A 27,511-nucleotide genomic window follows, 5' to 3' on the forward strand; every position below is an offset into this window, starting at 1 on the left:
GTAAACCGATTCCTCTGTTCTCTCTGTCGTGTACACATAGTTTTCAAACCTGGTTGTTTAAGTAATAAAATTCTATTCAGCAGATTGAAATATCTTTTGTCAAGCAAGAAATATGAAATAGTAACATCACATGGCTTATGGTAAAAACATGTTTTAAACCTCTTATTTTGGATACCCTAATGACTCATTAGTACATCTGAAGGCTTATGTTTAAAATTGTACATCATTACCTGTGGTTGGCACAGTAGAAGATAGCCTGCTCTATAGCTTTATGAAAAACAAACAAATAGAAGTTGAGTTTGAACAATGAGAATAAACTTTCTTATATGCCATATCTGACTTATGCTTCTTTGTAGAATGCCAGTACAAGCACAAAATATCCCTTGTTAAATTTAGTTGTATTTTTTTATATTAATGTTATGGGAGTATTATTTTATTTACTGAAAAATATCAAACAGTGCTCTCCAATATACCTATTATATATAACTACTACTTTTTTATTTTGAAAAATAATTGGATCAGTTGTATAAGTTTGTTCAAAAGACTGTTAATGTTTTTAACATAAGTTGTAAAACTATATTTCTCATACTGTATGAATTGTTTTATGAATCAGTTTTAAATTTTACCTAACGTAACAATATTATTTAGTTATCAGAATTATGATTTAGTGTATGAAAATAATTATAAAAATTGCTAGAAATATCTTAAGTGTTTGAAGTTTTGAATTTCTCAGAAAAGTTGTCTGCTAAAGTATAATTCTTTACATATTTTTTGACCTTAAAAAACTTTTATGAATGGGTGTTACTTTTATTTTTAATCTTTATATTTCAGTCAGAATACAAAATTGTGATTGAAGTAAAATAATCTTTCATGCAAATTTTGCAATGCCACCAATTAAAATGCTGATTTTTTGTAATGATATATTAAAAGTAGTGTTCCATTAAAGCTGAATGGTAATGATTCCAGGTAAGGAATGTTCGATGTATAAAGTGTCACAAGTGGGGTCATATCAACACTGATAAGGAGTGTCCACTTTTTAATAAAGCCAGCACATCTTCTTTGCCAACAAGTAAGTATTTTTCATTTTCCTAGTACATCCATACCATGTAAGTAAGAATTCAATAACAGTTTTTGTAAGATTTTATTTTAAAAGTCAGTCTCTTTAACTGATAAATTTTCTTTTGCTTATTGAGGTGTATGCCATTTATTATTAAATGTGCTAGATTAAATTTGAAAAAAGAGGGTGGGGGAAATAAATTAAAGTGTTACTCAGTTTAATATTTTAAGATTAACATTTTACTTAATAGTAATGTCACGCTTTGCTAGTAATATAAATATTCTGTTAAAATAGTACATTATCAAGTATTGTAGAAATTTTTAATTTCATAATCAGTCAAATGAAGATTATAAGAAAAATAAATTAATGTAAACATTATTGCAAAATAGGAAGTATTGAAGTATTAATGTATGTTAAGGACAAGTTTCAGAGAAGTGTATTCAACAAACCTCAGAAGTAGTTTGAAATAACAGTAAGAAAAATAAATTTGTATAGTTTAAATGGTTTTATACTTGTTTAAACCTTTTCTCATGGGTCACAGGTCAAAGGCCATGTCATCCTGTTCAACTTGCATTCAAAATTTTATTGAACTACTATTTTACGAATATTAGTGTTTTAGTATAATACATTTTTTAATTTCTTAATTGAAAAATAAATACGAAAAATGCACACCTAAACATCAATTTTTGTGTGTCACATGGTATGTCAAATGCAACACTGGTTCAAATTAGATATTTGTAATGTCAAAATACAGAGCCTATAGTTTTGTACACATTATGAATTCAAATTACCAGTATTGATAAACTGGAATATAAAATAAGAGCCTTCTGTCTTTTCTCTTTGCTGAAATATTGCTCATGTACTGAATCAAACCCAGCTCATTTCTTTCCATTTTTGGACACAGTCTTTTATATACACTTGTATATGAGATTTGAATAACTATTCAGTATGTTCCCATAGAAACTTTCTCACCATTTTCAAATGCATGACAACCTCTATTTCTTTTGAGACAAACCTTTGTGCTGGTAAGTTGATTCATTAAACCTGTTTGAAATTTCATGTTTTTTAGACCCAAATACAGCTTAATTTATAAATTATAATGTATTTGTATGGTATCAATATAGTATTTATTATTATTATTCAAGTGTATGTGTGTATAATAAATAAATAAATATAAAATAAATTTTGTTTAACATCTGTCACGTGCCAAGCTTCTTGAGGCTTAGCAAGTAGCAGTCGAGTACAAAGATCATAACTAGAAGAAATAATTGCTTGTTTTACCTTTCTTATTTTCTATTCTGTGTTTTAAGAATAAAAGTTTAAGAACTTGTTTGTAAATAATAATAATAATAATCTGTATACATATTAAATGTATAATAATTAAAGTGTGACTGTATTTTACAAAATACTACTTCACCTAAAGCATAGCCAAGACATGTCACTTTGTATTTGTACTCAGTTTTATATTATTGGATAGGTTAACATGAGTGCATGTGCACCAAACCCTTGTAACTTCTGTATTGTTAGTCAGGCATTGCTGAAAGGTCAATATAATAAATATAATAAGTTTATATAAATGTTTAATGTTATGACATTTAAGCCATTTAGTCCAAACATTTATGTTTTCATGTTATAACCTGTAGACATTCTAGAATGAAAAATACATAAAAAAAATTGAGAAATAAATATAAATTATGAGTGTTACGAGATTGCTCAAATCAACTAAACTTTTAGTTTCATTAACGAAAGTAACAGATTAAAATGCAAAGTTTTTTTTTGTATTTTTTTTCTTAAGATACATGATAATGATTTTGCATGGAAATTTGAAAAGTTTTCTGATGCATAAATATATTTTTAATCTTAAAATGAAAATTACTTTGCATGTTGAATAGGTAACATGCAAAACGAAAAAAAAGGCCTGTGTAAAACATTGTTTAACAAATCTTAAGAATTAATAATAATAATAATAAAAAAATCTGATGTTTTGTATAGGAAAATATTGAATACTTAGTGATAATCCAGCAGGTTTTGTGAACATGAGCTTACTAATTTGAAAGTAATAGCATGAAAACTGTAACAAGCACAAAATGGCTAAGAGGTTAGCCCAAGGGACCAAGCCCATGCTGAGAGTTAAGCCTGTATATTAGTTACTCTTTTCTTGTTACTAAATACTAATTATCTTATGCATCCATTGTTTTGGTTACCATTCTATTGTTGTCTTCAAGGAAGTCATGAGAAAGAGTTTTTTGTTATAGTAGGGAATGAAACTTTGACCTGGATTTTTATTGTTAAAAAAACTATAATTTACTTCTCTACAGTCTCCCCCATTGTGTGACTTGAATCAACTATTTGAATGTTTTTAAGAGAAGTATTTAGGTTTTTCTGACTTTATGTTAGGTTAACAGACCATGTTAACAGTTTGGCAATTGTTGAAGGTTTTTTCTACATTTTTTCTAATGCACGTGGCTCATAATCTGTTATTTTAATAGTATCCCAGTTAATTATGATGGGCTCTTGCAAGATGAAACCACATTACTCTGTCTTGTTTATTTATTGTGCTCCTGAAGTCTGATCATCTACAGTGTATTGAAGTTAATGTTCATATGAGAAGATGTTATAAATGGTTTTTCTTATTGGGTCTTAAAGTGGTTTTTGTACTGTACTAATTTGTAATTGTCAATGCAGATGACATGCAAACAACATAAAGTAAGGACAGTATTCAGAATTTGCAATACAAACACATTAACACTGTTTGAAAGACAATTTTTAACTTTTGTGTAGTATCAAGCAGTATTTTATTGGTTAATGATAGATTAGCAGCAAGTGTACACAGTGCAGAGTAGTTTGATCATATTGTACTTTTTATTACAATTGGTAAAGGAGTGAATAAGAGATTTTATGAGTTTGTAACTTATGAAGTACAGTTGTGTTGTTTTCGCTATTTATGGTAATGACACTTTCTTTTGTATGAAATTATAATTGTATAAAAAGAGTCTTATTTTTTATTGTAACTTGTTTTCTACCATGGATTGCAGCTCAAATGGATCCTTTAGAATTAATGAAGCAGATGAGAAATGAAGGATATTCTTTAAAACAAAACATCCTTGGTCATCAAATGGATCCAAGCCAGTCTAATCAGGTTTGTACATAGTTTGTGTGCACATATGTATCAAATAGAAATACAAGTCATAATTTATTTTAAGACACTTTATGCTATTTACTTCAAAAATTAAAGAAATGGTATTGGTAAGCATAATTTTTATGAAGTAAGACCTGCTTTTGTACTTTCCTCATGATTTCATTTATTGAGTTCTCTCCTGTATGAGGAATACAAATTGGCAGAAAGTAAAAGGCAGATAAAACAGAATCATTGACACTGATATCAGTGAAGACCAATGAATTAAAATCTTGTTATGCACTAGTTTGCATAGGACTAAAGCCTTCATTGATGCTATAGACACTGAGGGAGCAGAGAAAAATCCCTATTTTATTCACTGATGAAGTAAATAATATGAAGGATAAATGGGCAGTACTTAAAGGTAAACATCTTTAACTAACAATCTGTTGTTATTTAGTTCTAAACATGCTTGGTTTGAATAATTGCATGTAAAACAAAAACAAATTGTGGCAGGAATTTAATTTGAAGGAAGAGAAACAATGTTGCCTGCTTTTTCCAACAAGGAGGCTCAAAAACAGTTGTTTCCCTTCAACCTCATGTGAGAATAATTGGATACAGTGACTGTAATTGTCCTTAGAAACATTTATGGGAAATTTATGAAAGAAATTATGAAAGAGGTCAGAGAAGGCAAGATGGTCTTTTTCAGGTGTTGTTAGTAATGAACAGAGATGTTGCAAACAAACATATGGAAATAGTCAAACAGACTATAAATTGCTGCCTTTACAAACATACATCTCAACCAAGTGCTCAAGCACATTGTTGCTGAGAAAGGAGATTGCTCTTCTTCACCCTATGGTTATTTTTAAGAGATTGAATATCGATTGACTTGAAAATACAGTAACATTGAGTAGTATTTGCAAGCAGCAGTCTCATTTCTGTTCACATTTGATGACGATGCTTTCTGAGTACAACTGAATATAGTGTTGGCACATTGTGATTAGTTTCATGTATTATTATTTAGCTCAAATCAAGTCTGTGTTATCAGAGGTATAATCCTCTACCCTCAATATGACAAACCTGTATTATGAATACACCTTTCAGCAGTCTTCTTTGTTAGAAGCTGGAAAACAGTGCTTAATGACAGCTTTTTCCAGTTGTTTGATGATTGTGTTTTCATCTTATTCAGTTGACAACGCATGTTTTGTATTCAAAATGCAACGATCAGTACATGAATGAAGAGGAGTCATGGATGTAATCAAGAAAGTACTAGAACATGTTTCACATGTGGTTCAGCTAGTCACAAATTATGCAGAAGGTAAATTTTGTGAAAGTCAGCATCATTGTACCTTTGATTAACTTTCAGTACAGGTTTAGTCCCAGGGATCTACTATGTAACCATTTTCTGCTTGTTATAGTTTACAAACTATAATATTTAGTACAGGAAGGATGTCTTCAGTTTTTGCAGATTATCAGTGAACATTACAAAAAATATCTTTTTTTTATTAAGTTTTAAATTTTTTTTGAAAGTAATGATTTGCTCATGCATGTTTCTTATTGAATGTTGACTATCCAACATGAAAGCTGTTTTGCTTCTAATATTAAAAATACTTTTATGTATCAGAAAATTTTCAAATTTCACATGTGGAATCTTTATACCTACCTAATAACCTCCATAAAGTATAGTTTTCTAAAATAAAACATTTGATAATTCTCTTATTTTCACTATTATTTCTCTCTAGTCTTACACTGCTAAATTAAGGACGGCTAGCACAGATAGCCCTCGAGTAGCTTTGTGCGAAATTCCAAAAAACAAACAAAACAAACACTATTATTTCTCTGTACAATTGTGGTTAATTTGACCAATCACATACCCAACATAGATATGAATTGCACTTTTTACCTTGTAAAATGACAAAACCTCACAAATATATAGTCTAGGTTGCTTAAATCTCACAATGTTGTACATCTCTCTCTCTCTCTCTCTCTCTCTCTCTCTCTCTTTATATGTAGTCAAATTATCATATCCACTGGTATAAAACTGGCCTTTAAAGAATGATCTGTCTTTGGGTTGTTTTAGTGAAACAATGTTTTCTAAAATGCAGTCATATTTCAGTTATAATACATATGTATAGATATTATTACTATTTACTAGTAAGTTTTTAAATTGCAGTTATTTTTCTAAAATTTATATTAATTTTGAAGTAACCAAATATGAATTACTTTTATCAATATTGCAAATTCCACTAATTTGTCAGGTATACCAACTAAACTGTATTTGAGTAAAAAAAAAAAAAAGTTTTTCAAACAGCATCTTCATTTGTCACATCCTCTAATTCAAGGTAAAGAAATAAGGAACTTTCTGTTCTCTGGAGATTGTAAAAAACCACCAGGGGAACATGCTGAGTTTTTGATTGGTTATTCACACATTATAGACAAATAGGTGTATATAAGCAAATAAAGAGGTATGTAGGGCTACTGTGTTTGATTCTCTATATGTAACACTATCTCAGAAAAGATAGGAGATTCTTATTTTATATTCTGTCTTGCCAATATTGGTAATTTGAATTTTCAATTCATAAGAAACCATAAACTTTATATTTGGATATCACAAGCATATAATCTGAACCAAAGCTGTGTTCAACATACCAGCTACAACTGAAAGTATGAGAGAGAATGAAGCCAACCAAATTGGAAAGAAGGAGAAATTAAGATTGAAAGAACAAGCAAGGATGAGGTTGATGAATACAGTGAAATTAGAGTGAATGTATAATAATTAGTTGCTTTTAGCTGTTTAAACTGTTTTATTTTGGTAAAGTTGTTCAGACCTATTAAAAGGTGCAATAGTGGGGTAAAAAAGAGAAAATCAAATTTCTTATTTTTAATTATTCCTGTGTTTTGTATTTTTATGTAAGCCACTAATATGGAGTTTGTTGATATGAAGTAGGTGTCTTAACATAAACATTATTTACTACTACTAGTCAGTTTGGTTTTGACACATTTAATAGTCAAAAAAGGATTTTTCAGAGAAATTATGGAACATTTTCTACAAAATTATTTTCCAGAAAAATTAATATATATAAGTCAAACACTCAAGTGAAATTGTTTTCCTAAAAACATTATAGACAAACTATTGTCAATTCTTTCCCTCAAAGTATTCATATTAAACTGACTTAACATATTTCAATCAAACCATCGTTGATTATTTTTCATGAAACATATACCACTGTTCATTTTCTCTCAACTTATACAGAGTAAAAACTTTGCTCACTTTGTTTCATCATTCCTGCATTTAAGATAAACTTGTGCTTGCATTAGCTCAATATATTTGTAATTTATCACTTTAGTTCACCACTTCAGAACAAATTGCTTTTTGTTTTTCAAGCTAACATGGGATAAAGACTTATTTTCAGGTTCAGCTATTTAAGTGTGGAATGTCACATTTAAAAAAAATTGTGTGATGATTGAAGAGATTGTTCTTTGCCTTGTTGGAGTTTATAAATAATTTAAGCTATTGTTATTTCCTAAGCCTTAAATAATTTCAACATTTTCATGTATACATATGTTAGCATTTAAATTTTTATTTCTTTACCAGCAAATGTTAGAAAGTGAGGATGAGGAAGATCCAGAGGTTGCTTTTCTCAGAACTCTCTCCACAAAACAGAAGAAAAAGCTTCTCAGGTAATTGTTAACTCTTAAAATAGTTTGTAAGACTTTCTGTAATAAACTTTATTTGTTATTTTGCCAGCTTATCTTGCAGAGCCATTACATAGATAAGTTTTATCACCTTGCAACTAACCATACCATAATTTTCTTTATCAGTTTTTACTCAACATTTCTAAGTTTAGCAGATGCTGATTTCAAGTTAAAGCAAGGTAATCAATGATATTCGGTGTTCCATTAATTGGTATACCCATTAATTAATTGCATTAGATTAATCAAATAGTACAGTGTTATGCAAAACTTCTGCTGTGCTAGAAAAAGATAAGGTAGTTCAAAAATTGTAAGCTAGTGCTGGTGTTGCTAGCCAGTTTCCTTTTTTCTAGACAGCAATTCAGAACTAGTGACAACTATTGTAACTCTGACGTAACTAAGATAGGGTGAGTACATTTGGTGCCAATGGGAATTAAAATCAAGACCCTTTCTCTCTCTCTCTACTCCCAAATCACCAGCTATGCTGAACCAAATCTGAAAAAAAACTTGATGTAAAAAAAGTAGAATAACTCGTAATGCTTAAGTGAGATTTAGATTCTTGCAGTGAGCTGATCACAGAGATAATAAACAATGTAAATATTATGGTTGCTTGGATAATTGGAATATTCAATAATAATAATAACTGGATCAACTAATTTCGATGAGTTAATTATTTTAGTGATAACCAATTTAATTTTAATTACCCAGTTATTTGAATAAATGGAACTGGTCATAATCAATAATTTTACTTAGTTGGTTATTTTAGTTTCTGTTGATAAATGTGATTTAAATTGATACAGTGTTTGAATATGCAGTAATTTCAATTAGCTGATTATTTTCCTCACAATTGATTTGAATAGTTTAGGTTACATTAATCAATGTAACTGCTGCTTATGGGTAACTGATTACATCACTCACCCCAGTATCAAGTTTTTTTTGTTTTTTTTTTAAATGCCTTAGATAATAATGCATGTATACCTCAGCAACTGTATATGCAAATTACTGTTGTGAATGATATAAAAATTATTTATTCAAAATTTATATGCCAGTTTACAAATTTGTTATATTTTTACTCTCATAATGAAGTTAGTTTAATTCTGTACAAGGTGCTTACATACAATTAATATTATGTAATAACTTTACGAATGGTTGCCTGACAGACTTTCCTTTATATTTAGATAATAAAATACTTTTTTTTATTGCTACTTTACTTCTTAGATTATACTAAAAAACTCTTAAAACAAAGCACCCAACATATTTCAAGAGTTAAGTTCTAGAGCTTTTGTCTTAGTATTTAGAACCATATTCTACATGGATATTTTAAAACATATCTGAACAAAGAATCAAAATACTTCAGTGTGACTAAGTGGTTTAATGTGTTCTCATCAATTACAATCATCAATATAGACATCTTTCATCACTTAAACATGTATTGATGTATACATTTGGCAGCATTTAAACAAGTATTGATACATACATCTTGCAATATATAACCTTAGTGAAGTATGGAATCTTCCAAGTATTTATTGCATGAATGCTCATTGACAGTACATTTTTTGAGAAGGAAATGTTTTTTTTTTTGGTTTACACTTTTTATGTTTCTCTTGTAGTGTATGATGGCAGTACACATATATCTCTACATGATAGTACATAATTCTTGGCACACAGAAGGTATACCTTCTTTCTTCTGAAATAAATATAGAAGGTCTTCTTTTGGGTTATTGGATTTCTTGCTTTTTTGAGTTATCCATCATTTCATTCTGTGTAATTTTCTACGTAAAAAAAAAAGTTACTTGAGAAATGGGAAATTCTGAAACTCCTCAGTTACTTGTGTTTTCTAATGAAACCTTCGTAGTTATATATTAGCTACAGGAAATCAGTCACAGATGTTATTTATTAGTATGATTTGATAAGTGAAAGATCTGAATTGGAAGCTTGCATTTTATAAAGGACATGGTTTTATTGAAATTAGAACTATGTAAAAAAAATAATAAAAAAACAATGTAAATATCAGTTGTGCAGTAGACAAGTCATAAAAAGTTAAAAAAAAAGCAACTTAAGTTTAAAATTAAAAGTAGACTTGAAAATATTTGGACATATTCATTTGGTAGTAATTTCACTAAGTTAAACCATAAATACATTTATATATATACAATGTGTGACAAAAAAATATGTAAAGTACATTCTACCAAAACATTAAATCTCTTAAGAATTACTTAATGTTTTATTAAATGTATTTCAGCAAAGAAATGGAATGGTACTCATTCCTTAAAGGAACACCAGCACTGAGTACCTCTATATAAAGCAAAAGTTTGGAGATGACATGAAATGTTAATTCTCTGTATGGAAGCTAAAGGTGTAAACAATTACATGTAATACTTAACCTTTTACTTTGTATAAACTTTGTGCTTAATAATGAATTTAAAGGTCACTTTCCATTTAGTGTACTTTATTTAAATCATATTGCAAAAATCATGTGGTCATCATTCTGTTTGCTTCTGGATTTTAACCTTTTTTTTTCTGTATAGAAAACTGAACGAACTTGCAGAAAAAAATGAACAAGGAAAGAAGAGGAAAAAGTCAAAGAAAAAAAGCCATAAAAATTCATCTGATTTTTCAGACTCGGGTTAGTTTTTGGGTTCTTTTAAAAGTTATGTGAAAAAATAAAACAGAAAAAAGTAGGCATTATTAAAAGACAGTCTTATGTTTTATACTGCAGTAAACAGAGATTTAATTAATAGAAAAAAGTGTGTAGAAGCAGTCATTAACATAAAATTTCACATTTATATATTCAAAAATATCTTTTATAATTACTGGATCAGTAAGGTATGAAATTCCAAGACATTACTGCTTTCATCTATCAACCATGTTTACTTCAGAAGAATTACTTTTTATTTTGTTAAATGCATTTCAGCACAGAAATGAAATGGTACTTATTCCTCAAAAGAACTCCAGCATTTGGTATCAATATATGCAGCAAGAGGACAGCATGAAATATTAACTTCCTCTGTGGAAGGTACTTGTGTGAACAATTAGATGTAGTACTTAAAACTTTATGCTTAGTAATGAATCTCTCAGTCAATTGGACAAGTATTTTAATTTTTAGTAACAAAATAGTGTTGACTTGAGATCAGGAAAAGTTGAATTGAGATATAGGGATCTTTAGGGCTTGATCTGAGGAGTTTATAGTTGTAGTTGTTTCTTTTTCTTAAAGTTGACCACTTTCAATACTGTGCTCATGGCTATACATATCTTTCAAAGATTCTATTAACATACCATGTTTGTAAGTAAATGTGCTTCTCTTCAGCCACTTGGCATTTTTATTAGAACAAGTAGAGATCCTTCTGTGATCTCCCTTATTTTTTATTATTTTGCTATCTAACTGGCATCCCATCATATGTACAAGAAGCATTTTGATACCATAAATGTAGAAGTAAAGTTTTGTATCTGACATTTATGACATCTGTTTTCTAAGATGCAATCTTGACAGAAAATTTGCTGGTTATCCATCTTGTTACCAATGATTATTGGCTTTATTGAGAATCTGTAGAGAAATTGTATTTCAATAATTCCATTACCTCAGACAAAGTTTAGTATAACAATTTTCCATCTACAAAAAAGAAATTATTTCTCCTTCACACATTTTTTTTTGTTTTTTGAGTTAGCATCACTGAATTCCTTGTGAGACATATTCTGTATAATTTGCAAGAGAGTTGAGGAAATGCCAAATACGAGCCTCCTAGTGATGAAATACTGTATGTGGTCTTGTTGACTCAATGATTTGTAATAATATAAAATATTACAAATATTGCTTAATGAATTGCATTTTATAAATTTTTCAGTTTTGTTAATTGTTGATGTCAAGCATTAGATGTAGTATTAAGGATTTTAATGTGTAGATATAAATACAGTGTGCTCAGAAATCTGAAAGGAGTTATATTTATGTCATCAGGAAAACAGGTCAAGGGTTTATCTGTTATATTATTCATAATGAGGGGTGGTACATATAACAGGCCTTGAGGAGGACAGCCTTCCCAATAAACTGTCCTTTATGAAGTATTATTCTCACTAATTCGGTATTGCACCAAATACCAATAGTATTTGTGGAGAGAGAAATGGAGAGAAATCCAAAGACAGAATATATGAGTCGTTAAAGAGTTTGTTCATTGTATTTAGGAGTATGAGATGATTCATCCCAAGTGTGCAATTCCCCCACATGGAACAGTTGTTTACCCAAACAAGATACCTACTTGCCATAGGGAAAGAAACCTTTTTTGTTTGCAGTTGTAAGCGTAAACCATATAGTGCTATTTAGTGTACTTTATTTAAATCATATTGTCAGCAATGGTTGCAAAAGTCATTGCTTTTACTTTGATTTTGAGAAAATCGTCAATATCTCTACAGTTGTGTTACATCATGGGTCATTTGCTAAAGTGGCTTTTTACTCTTGTGTTAGTATCAACATTAATAACGTACTTGTTTCCCTTTATGTTCCTAGAAGTGCCAACTATTATATGCATTTTTGTGGCTAATTATTTATTTAGAGCTTTTTTTTTTCCCTTAATGCTTTTTCATGTTTATGTGACTGAAGCAACTAGGAGGCTTAATTTTCTATATGTAGGTGTGTGTGTGTGTTAATAACTTTATTCTTTTGTCATAAAACTCCTTTACTTGCATCCAGCACATTACTTAGTCGTTTCACGCAAGTCATTTTTTTAATTATTCTAACAGGTTCAACTTGATTATCTGTTTATAATTTGTCAGTTAGTAGAACATTCTGGTTCTATTCTTAATGTAGGCACTTATAGTACATGAGGTGAGTTTGTTGGGTTGGTAGTGTTGGCTTGTTTACTGTATTAGCAGTGCTGGCTTCTTTGTTCTCTTACATGTTGAAGAAAGGAAAGCTCAAACCAGGATGTAAACTTTATTCTAAATTAAAAATGCAAAGGAAATAGAAAACAATATCTGAATTTATAACTCATATTGATATTTAACTTTTAAATAATTATTTGTTAGATTAAAATATATTAGTATAGTGTTCATTATTATAAAGCTCTATGAACAATATGAGCACATCTATGCTCTTTTAAATTCTCTTCAAAGAACAGGTTAATGTGGCTTATAATTATGATACAGCACATGAAGAATAATTTGTGTACCTTTTTTAATTATATAGCTGTAATACTTAAAATTTTCAGAAGAGGACTGGAAATGATTGCTTTTTAAAGAATGCTAATGGTTCTTTGTCATATAAAATTATTTTTTATTTATTGCATAACAATAGTCAGTCATTTACTCTTATAAGACATAAGACTTAATTTGACTTCTGCTCTTAGTGATCAAATTATAATCAGTATACAAAGAAGCTGTGAACTGTGTTTAGTCATCAAGGAATACCTCACCATTGAATATCACTTAATAGCATAAAAGCTCTTAAAAATGACTGGAAACCATTGTTCATTGATTAACAATAATTATAAAATTAAACTAAAGTGAATTTGTCTGTACCTTCAAAATGCACCTACTATTCACTTATTTCATCAGTCTTGAAGTAATTCTTTAATCACCATAATTTTAGTAAAACCAATCCAGAAAAAAGAAATGTTATATAAACAAAAGTATGTATGTACTATAAAAGAGACTTAAATGGCATTCTTGAGCCTTTTCACTGTAACCTTGTTCAGGAAGTAGATAACATAGTACATACATTCTGCCACAAGCTTACAGCTCTCCAAACTATACAAATGTTTTAAAATATGAAAAGGATATTTATTAATTAACATTTATTCCCCACTTAAAACTTTTTAAATTGACTCTATGACACTAGTTATAGGTCCATCTGTAGTCTGATTTAAGCATTAGGCCTAAGAGTAAACATAATGTGAGACTTAGCTAAAACAATACTTGGTAAATTTCATTTTGCTTTTGGCTATGATTCAATGTCATAAAATTTCTGAATTAAACTGTTTTGCTATTATTATTATCAAATTTAAAAAATAAAAAACCAAAAACTTTCTAACAAATTAACTTGAATATTGAGTCTAAACACAAACACCACAGTTGGCTTAAGAACAGTTGGATGATTGTTTTCATGCTAAGTGACAATGTATATTATTGAGCATAAAAGAATTTTTGACTGAGTGATAAAGGGAATAATCCCTTTGTGGTTAGTGATTTATTCATTGTGTTAAATTCTTCATTTTCGTTGGCTCTTGCCTTTTTCTTGGACATTTCTTATTGAACATTTAATTTATAATTGCTTTAATATAAGTTGTATTATGTAAACATGGACAGGTAATCCAAATCTAGTGAATAAATCTTGCACCATTTTACCATTATTTGTATTTTGGATTTGTTACTTAACTTTTAGAAACCAGTGTAGTTTAATAGTACATTTTATTGTTTGCATTTCCTCAGCTGAAAATATGTCTTGTGTTTTCATTAACATGGTATGTTAATTGACTCAGCATGTATAGAAAGTTCTAAAATCATGGAGGCTTTGTCTTTTTCAACCCATTGACTGCAGCTGCTCTAAATGTATGCTGAATTTTTGTAAGATGTACACTGTATGTGGTATAGTCAAATTCAATTGCTGGAGGTGAAGTGTACTCTATATGGCAGATTAGCATTCAGTGGGTTGAATGTACAATATTGTGTCTAATAAGATTTTTTTTACTGTGATTGTCTTAGACATAATTTTTGCTGTTAACTAAATTTGAAGTGAGATGGGTAGATTGGAGAGAAGTTTGTTTTTTTAAACAGAAAACAGGTAATTAGTCATCATGCAAGCACATGCTATAATTTATGGATGACACAAAAATACTGTATTTTCAAGGACAATTTTGTTTATAATAGATATTTCTTGTAAAGCAAAGAAGAAAAAGAAGTCAAAAAAGAAGTCTCATCACTATATGAGTAGCAGTAGCTGTAGCAGTGATACTGAAGATGGAGCAAAGAGCTTTTCATCATCAAACTTTGATGTAGCTCCAAAAAAGAGAAAACATAAAAATGATCATCATAAGGAAGAAACCAACAAAAGGCATAAATTTCAAAAAGGCCTTTAATACAAGCATTAAAATAAGGTTAAATAATAACCTAGGCTGAACTTATGAATTAGGAAAGTAGTTCTTCAGACTTGGATTCTTATTAGAACTCCAAGAAGAAATAAAACGTATGATGAATTTTATTTTATTTAGTCTTAATGTATTGTTAAAATGCATCACAGGAATTGAGACAAGTGTTAAATCAACAAAGACTTTAACTTGGATGTATTCATATGGACAGGTTTACTGATTACACTATGTAACACAAATTTTGTTCCTGGATAGTATGTGTTATTTCTTAATTGCTTATGTTGTACAAGTACAGAAAATGGCCATTATTCCCTTCAAGCTTTGCTTTTGTGACCTGCATAATGAAATTTAGAAATTAACCTACTTTCTATGTAAAAATGGGCAAATTTGCACATTTTCATTTACATAAGGTCTGAATAAAACAACATACGAATCAAGATTTACATGTATTTATACAAAAATGAACAAATATATTTAGAAGTGAGTAGTTTTCCAGATTTGGAACTTTTGCATATCAGCCCCCAAATATGATCTCCCATCATGTTTTTGTTATATGCTCCCAGGTTACAGGAGCAAAGTTTGAAGAGAAAAATAGGTCTTTTCCATTTACTTTAGGCATAAGAAATAACACTTTCTGCCCAGGAACAAGAAAAAGTAAAAATTTTGTTATATAGTGTTATTGTTGAGAGGTACAAACTGTAATTTTTTAGTAGTGACATAGCAGGTCATAGAATAGCTCTGAAATGTTTTTCATGTACAAACACTGATCTTGTATTTCCATTTCTTAACTAGTTTGAGATCTAACTTCAGCCAAAACTATTGAAGATTTTTTCTTGTTTTTGCATTCCAAGTGCCACAACTCTATGTCTCGGAACTTGCAACACTAAAAACTGGATTTTTAATACCCATTGTGTGTGTAGCTTTGTGATTAACTTAAAAAAACAACATTAGTTGTGCAAAAGTTCCTTGGTCTAAAACATTGACAATGTCTTGTACAGTTATTTTAATATCTTTTTTACTTTTATTTCAATTTCTGTATACTGTTGATGCATTTGTCATACATGGAAGTTATATCGTTTTTTATTTGATTTTTTTCATTAAGAAAGTGTTGAGAAATTAACTGTTTTGCAAATAATTGTTTTCCTTGTATAAGTGTGTTGCTATAAATGTCAAAATTATATACTAATGTTTAAGGTTGTTGTGAAGATGAGTGTTACAGCAAATCCACTTCAAATGCAAACTGTTTGATGTAAAAATATAATTCTTTATGTGATCTGTTTCTGTATTGGAGAATCACTTGTTTTCTTGTAATTGTTAATTACATTTGATTATAAAATTCTTGAATTAAAGTGATGTTACTTGTTTTAATTCATAAAGGAATTGTTTTATCTTATAGGGTTTAACACAACAATATTAAAGTTGAATGTAATCTGATAATGATTCTTTCTGAGCAGTTACGTACTACTTATAGCAAAGTCACATTATGCTATCTGCTGTGTCCACCAAGAGGAATCGAACTCGTGAATTTAGCATTGTAAATCTATAGACTTATCGCTTTCCCAGCAGGGGGAGGCAACTGAAAAGTGCAGGCAAGAGGAGCTATGCAAGATTTAAATTATTGTGCACATGTGTATGTGGATTCATCTCCAGTGTTGTTTTATTTATGTTAGTGACAGTATTGTCTACGTTAAAATTTTTACAAAACTTATATGTTCCTTCTGGTGTTCTAATGCTGAAATTTATCACATGTACTTCTTACACCTTAAATAAACAGGTACATCATAAACCAAACTTTTGGGGACCAGATTACTTCTGGCACAAGTTAAAATATGGGTCATACAAAAGCTTTTCACTATTCATGTAATACAAGCCTCCTGTTTTTGGTATTATTTTGTTTACAAATGCTACTATATAAAATTGTCCTAAATAGTAAACACCTTACAGGAACAGCAGCATTGTTTTATCACGTTGCTCGTATATTATAGTGGTAAATGTAGTACATTATGCTATGTGTATAATGAAAAGATTTGATTTTTTTTTTACATTTTATACCAAAGGTATTCTTCTTTCTTTATACTGATATATTTCCACTCATTAAGTTTTAACAGTTTAAGCAATGATTTAATTGTGCCAGTAACCCAAAATATGGAGACTGAAATTGACAATATTTAAAGCCTTCCAACATACCGATTTTATTGGATAAGATGATATCTAGTTAAAAAAAGGAACTTAATAATTAGTATAACTACTGGCTTTACACACACATATTGTGGATATAATTATCTCATAAGGCCAGATATTAACCATTAACATAAACATCAAGAGCAAACTAAAAATCACAACTTTACAAGTTATTTATGGAGACATTTAGTTTCAGGAACTTCACCCAAACGGTATATCTGTAAGTCGGTAGGCTTATAATAATAAAATATTGAGTTTTGGTGCTTGTTGTTGACAAAGGAAAAGTAATTCATTTATAGTCTTGTGATCAAGACAAACCATTAAGGCTAGCTCCTCAGTTGCAAGCTTAAAGGTTTAATCAGGTTTCAGTAGTTGTGTTGGGCGCAGTATAAATAGCACATTATGTAGATTTATGATTAAAACAAACCAAGTCATTCAGTGAAGTCTCACTTTAAAAAATTTCCTCCAAATGCAAGATTTTAAACAAATAGGATGCAAGTTTTAAAAAACAAAAAAACATTTTGGTTTTCTTATAGTTGCAATGTAAGGTTGAGGGCAGGATTAACATTAATCAGTGATGTCGAGAAAACCCACTTGTAGAGAAATATATATGAACACGAATGAATACATCCAAAAAATGAAGAACATCCTATCAGACACGAACAAATTTAAACCAATACACACAAATCCAACAAAGACACACGAGACGCAACTGAACAAATTACTACTACAGATGAAAAAGCCAACACAATTTCACAAACACTTTATTCCTACCTACGTAAAACCGACTCACGCACACCACAAATATATGGCATCCCCAAACCTCATAAACCAGATTGTCCATTACGACCAATAATGTCCACATATGAATCGTTTAATTACAATCTTGGTAAATACATAGCATGGGCATTCTCCAAAAATGTAACATCAGCCAACTCATTCATCAAAGACTTTTAATTTCAAGTCTAATCTTAATCAACTTACTCATAAAGCCTTAATGGCCAGTTTCGATGTTATATCCCTCTTTACAGAAGTTCCAACCACTGAAGCCTGCAAGATAGCCTTATAACTCTATATTCGAGACCCTAACCCATCTACAGACATTCCCAGTAACCAATTAGCAACCCTCATAGAATTCACCACGATAAAGACAAATTTCATGTTCAACAACCAAAACTATATACAAACAAATGGCCTAAGCATGGGCAACCCAGTATCACCAGTTCTAGCCAATATTTTTATGACACAAGTTGAAACACGAGCAATTAACACAGCATTATATCCACCACTATATTGGAACAGATATGTAGATGACACGGGTTGCAAAATTCAAATCTACAGAACACATACTTAATTTTTTCAATCACAATAACTCTATACATCCCAACATTAATTTCACATGTGAACAGGAAGAAAGCAATCAAATATCATTTCTTAACCTCAAAATTACAAGAACTGACACACAATTCAAAACAGAAATCCACCGAAAAATCACCCATACTGGACTATACGTTCCTTGGGACTCAGCACATGAAACAAGACAAAAACTCAACATACTAAGAGACCAAATAAACACAGCCATAAAAATATGCTCACCAGATAAAATTAACGATGAATTAGACAAAATAAAACAATACTTCATCGATATCAGTAAGTTTCCTCCACAAACCGTAGAAAACATTATACGCACACACCTAGACAGAAAGCAAAATCAACCAACAAAAGTAAATATATCTCACGAATCAAAAAATCACGAAACCATATACTGCTATATACCATATATTCCTGACATCAGCAAACAAATAACCAACATTTGGCAAAAACTAGTAACAAAATATGACATTCCAGTTAATACCAAATTTATTCAAAAACCAGGCACAAAACTATGTAAAAACTACACTGACAAACACCACACCAACATTATTTATAAAATACAATGTGATAACTGCCACGACTTCTATATTGGAGAAACAAGTAGAAAAATGGAAACCAGATTCAAAGAACATAAAAAGTCACCTTCACACGTTTTCGAACACTGCAAGTCAAATAAACAACATAACCATAGAAAACACTCAAATACTAAATCAAGAAACAAACGCAAAATTAAAGAAGCTTTACTTATACAACAACTTAAACCCAAGATAAACCAATATAAGGGAACGCCTTTATACCTATATTAATATAATAAAATTATATATTCAAACATCTAACACAGCCCTCTACGTTCCGACACTCAGTTGCACAACCCCTTTCAAACATGTGGTCAGCTTCCGGTCAGTTACCTCTTTCTTTGTGAACCTGACGATGACCGAAGAAGGTCGAAACGTTGTTCGCTCTTCTATGTAAAATATTTTCTCAACCCAAACGAGCCGTTTTTACATGTATATAGGATTAACATTAGGATCTTTTAACCACCTTCAGCCAGCTTTGCTTACATTATTTTTTGTTCAGTTTGACCCCACTCTTATTTTATTTTGTTTTGCTGATTTCAGTTTAAAATTAAATCTCATTAGTTCAGTTTATTTTATTCAAGCTATTATAAGCAGTGACTTAAGTTTTTCCTTTGTTGTCCATTCCTTAGTGGTATGTCTGTGGACTTGTACTGCTAAAAACTGGGTTTCTATACCTTTGGTGGGCAGATCACAGATAGCTGTGTAGCTTTATGCTTAATAACAAACAAACATTTTTCTTTGTTTATGGTTCTGCTAAAAATTTGTTTTTTTTCCCTGTGCAAATATTTTTTCTGTATCTTCATTTCCTTTTGAAACTGTAGACCAAACCATTAACCCTTTTACAACTTTACACTGGAATACCCCAGTGCTGGTATAAACCTTTCTAGTGCCATTACTATCTGTGGCTTGGTTTCAAAAAGGTAAGTGGGACTTTTTCTTTTGTTTTCCAAGAGAGATGTAGTTTCCGTGTCGATGAACTGTGATATGGATAAGGAAAATTGCGACTGGTTCAGAACATGGCAAGGGATCCTAGATACGTCCAAATAAGCCTAATGCTGGATTTTGTGTGCTATAATGGATTATGATATGATCTCCAATGGAAAGAACTGAATCATATTCAGTGTTCTTTATAGTCACTTGAAATATTAAATTGTCTGGTACCTTTGATTAGAATAAAGAAACAATAGTGAACTGTTACCCTAAGCAGCTGAGATATGGTGCACTTGTAAGGGAACTGACCATATTCCATCATTATCAGGAAAGAAATTTGTAGTTTTTAATCTGTTAGATATGCAAGACTGTTGAGTGTGTGCATTATTATCTAATTTATATTGTGACTTAATATTTAATGCATATTTACTTTTTATAATAAGAGAGTAAAAGCAATTATTTTAAAGGCAATAGATATGACAAGTTTGGGTGCATAACTTGGTCAGTGTTGTATGCTGTGAAAGTGGTTCAGTTGTTATATTGTTGATGCCTAGATACTCAAGCCTTTGCTGTTATTCCCATTACCTTAAGTGAGTATTGTTACGTTATAGCATTGCTTGTGTAGTTTACAGAAAGTTTGTGACCTTAGTGAACAACTTATAAATATAGGTGGCCAAGCGAGTGTAAGTAAAGTTGAATCAGAAAAAAACAAAAACGTGAAGTTAGCTGGCATGTGAGTGATTAGCAGTAATGAGTGATATTTTAAAGTGAGTTTTGCAGTTAAATAAACATAAGGAGAATAATTTGTCAAAGGGTGTTCTAAAGTAACCTGACTGGCTAGACCTTAATGAAAGAGGGATAATTATTTAAACTTTGGTAATGCACAAGTAATGTAAGTGAATCTGTCACAGACTGTGCCGTTAAAGACAGAGTAGAGAAAATAGTTTATTTCATCATTTGGATACTAAAGTAACAGAATCAGTGTAAGTGGATGTTTGACAAGAAAAGAGAATTATTTGGAGTTTTAGATACAACTGTGATATCCTGTAGTGTAAAGAACTTGTGTACATATATTTGATTTGTTTGAAATATATATTAAAATGAATGGATTTTGCATTGTCCAAATGCAAATATCCCCAAGTTATAGATACTGTAAAAGAACACCATCCCACTCATATTTAAAACCCTGACATTATCATGGTTACTCAATAACAGAAGGACAGACTGTAGCAGTTGCAACTCCCTCAATATTAACTAGAGTTGAGGCACTTGTTTTTATTATGGAAAATTAAAGCACTTAGAGAGGAACTTCCTATGTTCTGTGACATATCAGTATGGAAATTAGTAGTGCACTCTGATTTCTCAACAATAGAAAGATAATGGAAGCTACAATTCAACAAGGTTAAACTAATGGATCTCGGTTAGGTATGGCAGTTGGCCTGGTGAGTATCTAGAAGCATGATGTCCAAGGCATATGCTTTGTGTGTTTGTTTTGAATTAAGCAACAAGCTACAAATGGGCTATCTGTGTTCTGCCCATCACAGGTATTAAAACCTGGTCTCCAGCAGTGTGAGTCTTCAGATATACCACTGTGCCACTGGCATATGCATGGATAAGTGTTGCATGGTATGTGCCTTGTAGATAGAAGGGACCTTACTCAATCTTGCACTCTAAGCATTAACATTAAGCCGTTACTCAAACAAGTACAAGACTTTGTTCTGTCAAACGATGAATTGTTGGAAATAAGATGAAAAGTGTGGTTAAGTCTTACTTCAGGTGCTGATTCATGAAAAGAGAAGGTAGTTGATTTATATCTTGGTTCAACTATTGTTGTGATAGGCATGGATGTGTTACTTGAGTTATTTGATAGGCTAGATTGGGGAACTAATGACTTGCTGCTTGGGGAGGGGGAGTCATAAAATACCAACTAAGTAAAATCCCAAAATATTCTTAATTGATATAGATCATACATTCAAAGATGGAGTCATACAACTGTTGGAAAGTGTTTGATTTTTACTAGCAGTGGCTAGTGTACTAGACTGATTAGAATATTGTAGGTGTAGAGTGATGAGAACACTGCTGTTGATAAGTTGGAGAAGAACAGTAAACTGCAGTTCAATCATACAATTGTTTGTAACTTGGAAACGTATAAGTCTTGATTGTGTAGTCTCGTCCCTATTTTCAGTTTATCTGCAACGTTTCTAACTTCAAATATGAAGTAAAGTCTTCTGCTTTCTTTTAATTTAAGTATTTTAAGTTTCCTTTAATTGACTACATATCATTTATTCTTTCCTCATTTAACTTGATTGCGACACAGTAGCTCAAACCAGACGATTTTGTTTACCTTCCGTCAGTAAGTATATACATGTACGTTTTTGATAAACTTCACATTGTATGCAACAAATCATTGCCCTTGTTTTTCTGCATATTAAATTCCCAAATTTCTGGTTATTACGACGTTCAGGTAACTGTGTTAAGTTTATTTTTGAAAACCGAACTGTGTTAATAGTGTTGTCGTCTGTGCAAGTATTATGTGGTCACTTTCTTTTCGTTTCGAAGCAATGTGCCTTTCATATATACTCTTCTAGATTAAATCCATTTTTTATAGTGAGAAATATATATACGATATAGTATAATGTATGCTGGAAATATCGCATTATTTCCGTTTTGATTTATAAATTCAATATTTTGTCATCTCCATGACTTCTTTTCCCAATTTGTCAATGTCTAGAATGAACTATTTTGCCTCTATTATAAGTTTTAAAGTTTTTACAGAATATTTTAGTTTTATGAGTTTATGAGTAGAATACTTTGATATCCACAATAACGTCCTGATTTTGTCGTTATAGTCTTTTTTTAGGTTCCAGAATACCAGAATAGGAAATTTTGGCGTTATGAAAAAAGTATATTATTAGCTGTTTCTCATTCCTAATTTTAAAAACCATTTAAATTTCATAGATAAATTTTATTGTAACCCTAAATTTTTAAGTGTTTTTAGGATCATTTTGTGTCATAAATATATCATTTTATGTAACATTTTTCAGTTAATCGTTTTCCTGTAACCGCCAGTTTATTAGTCAGTATTTTGCTTATGAAACTCAACATTGCATAGCTAAGCCATTTATGTTAAGAGAACACACAACAAAACTTTTTCGTGTTTATATAAAAAAATTAGCCGGGCATAGCTTAATATTACCATGTTATGGTTAAGATTCCATAGTTCATTATTCACGTCCTGCACTTTGAGGTCATGGTTGTGTTAAAAATGTGACGGTCAAATCCCAGCATTGAATTCGAATATTTGGTGGTGGATATCGTTTACTAGCTAGCTACCTTCATTCTATTCTGTTAAAAATGAGAAACGAATGACGCAAATGTTCCTATTGAAGTTTTGCGCGAACATCTAAAGAAATAAAAAAATATTTCCGAAATCATTGGTCTTATGAGAACTTTGTCTTATTACCTTATACCAAAAGAGTTTACAGCGACGTGTTGTAGCTTGCTTAGCCTAATTCGATAATTAAGGTAAACATTTATCGATTTATTTTCGTTTATATCATTTTAGTTGTTTAGGGTATAAGTCCATATCAGTTATATTATTATAGTAGAAAATATTATTATGTAATTTACGCATCGTGCAAATATTTTTTTATGTTACATGTAATAAGTATTTCGGACATGTCTCCGATTTATTACGTTACGTATTACTGTCACAAATAATTGGAAATTTGAATTCTAGCTAAATAGTTAATTAAATGTTAATACGTATTAAATTTATGTTATTTACCAACAAGACTGATACACACAATTTCCTTTTTCAACACTAATATATTTTAATATACATTAATAAAATAATACAATATATAATAACTGTTATTACTAATAGCTATTACAAATGATAGTTTATGTACGACAGTCTTACAAACTTACAGACAATACTGAATCTTATATCCAGTCTAGAACGAAATATTTTATCGATGTTACAGGTCCACGACAAGCAGATTAATTCTGAGTTAATATTTTTGCACTCGCACTAAATTCAAGCCGACTCCTTCCAGCGAAGATACTTGATGTCCTAGAAATTCTAACGACCGAATTAATTCACTGAAGTTGAACGATTTGTAATGTTCAAATTCAATAAACGTTCCTGGTCATACTCTTTAGTTTTCTTATTAATAGACGTTAATCACAACACCTGCTTCTTAGGCCTGTTTATAGCATACTGCCTGTAGCTGTGCTCTTGACTCTCGACGCTATCTAGATATCAATCACACAATTTTCCAGATGCTTCAGCAACATTGTAGCACGTTTTTGTAAATATTGTGCTTTTTTCAAGAATGCTATGCAAGTTTCGAAAAAAGGCGGGACTTGCGTAATACACAATCAAGAATATACGTCGCGTGCAAAAAAATAAAACTATTTAGAAACAAGCGTAGGCACCAAATTAAATGTACAACGGTAAATCCGTTACAAGTATTTTGTTTGTTTGTTTGGGAATTTCGCACAAAGCTACTCGAGGGCTATCTGTGCTAGCCGTCCCTAATTTAGCAGTGTAAGACTAGAGGGAAGGCAGCTAGTCATCACCACCCACCGCCAACTCTTGGGCTACTCTTTACCAACGAATAGTGGGATTGACCGTCACATTATACACCCCCACGGCTGGGAGGGCGAGCATGTTCAGCGCGACGCGGGCGCGAACCCGCAACCCTCGGATTACGAGTCGCACGCCTTACGCGCTAGGCCATGCCGGGCCCCGTTACAAGTACCACTTACAGTTGTTTATATATATATATATATGGAAAGAAATATAAATTGATTTATGGTCTTTATTAAAGCATTAGGTTGTGGTTATAAAAGTGGCATTAAAATATATTTATTTCAAAAAACCTACCTCTAGGAAATCGTTAAACTTGTTTTAATGATACTGGTCGTTCATCATGAAATGGAGTATCCTGCTTATTGTAATTTATCTATGCGTGACGGGAGAGATGTCACCCTTCAGTAAATTGGTTCCACAAAGTTTGAGAAACTAAGACAGGTAATTAATGTAAACCACGCGCTTTCGAAAGGCTTCGTTAACTGGAAAGTCATTTTTTGCTTGTTACGAATAACATGAGTTATAAATTCTTAGGATAGCACTTAACAGGATAATTCTGAATGTTGTTACTATTATTAGTTTCGATGAAATGTACAATTGCTTCGGTTCATCAGATGCCAACAAGATTAATAACTGGAATACGCATACCAGTGGGAATAAATCAACTTACAACTACTATCAACGTAATTAAACCAATATATGTAGATCGTTGAATGCGTCACATCAAAACGATTTTGGTTATTGCGACTTCAGCAACTCACTTGCAACGTAGCCAATATATTGGCGGTAGTGTAGCATGATCAGAAATACGCTGTGACATTAGTTGACGTTTTGTAAGTAGTGAGACATTACGGAAAATTGTTCGCTTTTGATAAATCTATGTGATAATTCTTCTCCGACACAAAATGGTCGTATGTTTCAATCAAATATTTGTTCATATCGAAGATTTAGAATTTGCAGGATTGAGATATTCCTTTTACTTAAAGACACTGTAAAACAAAGGAAATAATGAACTTGGGAACCTAGAACAACCTATTAGGAGGTTTGCAAAAAAGTCGTATTCCAGCCATAGAAAGCAAACTGCGATATCTGGTAATAGCATCCACGAACACAGAGTTCAGTGGCAGAAGCCATCAACGTACCCCAGCAACAGTACGCAACGTAATTATGAAGGATCTCTGTCTGGAAAAGTGATACACATTAGGTGTGCATAAGTTGTTTCAAAACACGCCCTTTTAAAAGCCGTATAGCTCTAGTAGCTGGAAAACGAAAGATATATTAATATTATTCCGCATAAAGGCAAACTGGTAAAGTTGCTTATGCATTTTTATGCGACTGAACTGTTGTAACATGCGCTGGATTATGAAAAGCACACAAGGTAGAATGGTATTGTTTGGACAGAGCAGACTCATGACAGAACATTATTTTAATGGAAACCACGCTACTGTGAAAAATGCACGTCATCAGCTAGAGCATAATTGTATGTGGTCAAAAGTACGTGTCAATTACATGTAATTTTAACCGCTTGCCCCAAGGCACATGTAGGATTATATAAATCCAACCTGTTGCGATAGGCTTAATGTATTTGCAAATGAACTGTATACCTTTATTATATGCAATAATTGTAGTACTTCATTTCCCAAGTGATACTGAGAAACAAGTCTTAACTATAACATTATTCACTTACTCCCAATTGATTTTGTACATTTTGATGGAAGACAAATAAGTATTAAAGTCTAACCATGAATAGTATCACGCTAACGAAACAAATGTGAAGCTTCCAGTTTCTCAAGTAGATTACAATAGTTTTGGTTAAATAAAACAAAATTTCACTTTATTATAAAATAATTTCAACAATCTAGATATGTTGCTCAAAGAAAAAATTAATGTATACGCATATGTATATGTACATGTATGTATAGACACACACATTTATACAGGTATAACAAAAAAGTTTTTTATACAGACAAGTATGGATCGATAGATATATATATAACCTAGTTGGATATAATGATGGAGAAAGTTTTAATGGTACAAAAAGGTATCGAAACAAGAATTTGAACTACACAAATTGAGCTACTTAAAATTTAAAGATTTTTATTCTTACTTTGGTTCAATCTAACATAATTACAGTGATTTGTGAAAGGAGGAATATTTTATTTTAAATAACTCGGTTTTATTAGTTTTGGCTTTCTTCTTTTAATAGTTTTTGTAGCATTAATGTTTTCTGTATTACTATAGTTAGCTCGGTTACTATTATAATGATCTGTATTTGTCTTTATAAAATTTTATTTCTTATTATACTTATTTTTTTTCTTTTTATTAGCTAAATGTTTGTGCACCAGCAGTACTAAGTGTGAAATTCGCATATACCCAATTAGATTTTACTCACCAGGATCTCTTCACCCAGCCTATCCTCGCATCTATTATGTATTCAGAGTAGCGCTTCCTCCATTTCACACACACACATATATATCTTGGTATCCATTTCGGTACAAGAAAGGACTATTTGAGACCAAAGACGTTGGAGTTCAGTGAAAGACGTAGAGCGATAAGTTTCGTCATTTTTGTCTTTACGCTTGTCTGGAAAAGTTATTTACTTAAATAAAAATTCGTTCATGTATAGAAATTTTGATTCACTCTATATACACGTATATAGCGAATTATGCGGTTTTATTAGTACAATCAGCTTTGGTTTTACTCACCTAATACTGTGAAATAGCCATGGTTGTTATTCACTCATGTCAAAAGTGGTTTAAGCGGGCAATTGTTATAGCCACCATTTTGTTTCATAACGATCAGCTGCTATGAAGTAGTACCATATTTTATTATATCGATGATATTTGCAATATAAATCTCCAATGCCAAACGAATCTTTGTTAAGGTAGCGCTACAATAAAACATTTGAAAATA

The 27,511-nt window shown here is 30.9% G+C and overlaps 1 protein-coding gene across 2 annotated transcripts in view; it reads left to right on the forward strand.

The window, feature by feature from the left end:
* The window catches only part of LOC143230302 (corepressor interacting with RBPJ 1), a 43,671-nt gene extending 27,357 nt beyond the window's left edge, over positions 1 to 16,314 (forward strand). Inside the window, exons 6-10 of one of the 2 annotated variants that reach the window (XM_076463573.1) lie at positions 967 to 1,069; positions 4,093 to 4,196; positions 7,768 to 7,853; positions 10,394 to 10,491; positions 14,721 to 16,314. In XM_076463573.1, the coding sequence (XP_076319688.1) occupies positions 967 to 1,069; positions 4,093 to 4,196; positions 7,768 to 7,853; positions 10,394 to 10,491; positions 14,721 to 14,929 (600 nt within the window). In that variant the 3' untranslated portion in view covers positions 14,930 to 16,314. The remainder of the gene's footprint in view (positions 1 to 966; positions 1,070 to 4,092; positions 4,197 to 7,767; positions 7,854 to 10,393; positions 10,492 to 14,720) is intronic. The other variant, XM_076463574.1, reaches the window with a different exon arrangement.
* Positions 16,315 to 27,511: the final 11,197 nt, after the last annotated feature.

Source organism: Tachypleus tridentatus, chromosome 10 (genome assembly GCF_004210375.1).
Source record: "Tachypleus tridentatus isolate NWPU-2018 chromosome 10, ASM421037v1, whole genome shotgun sequence".
NCBI lineage: Eukaryota > Metazoa > Arthropoda > Merostomata > Xiphosura > Limulidae > Tachypleus > Tachypleus tridentatus.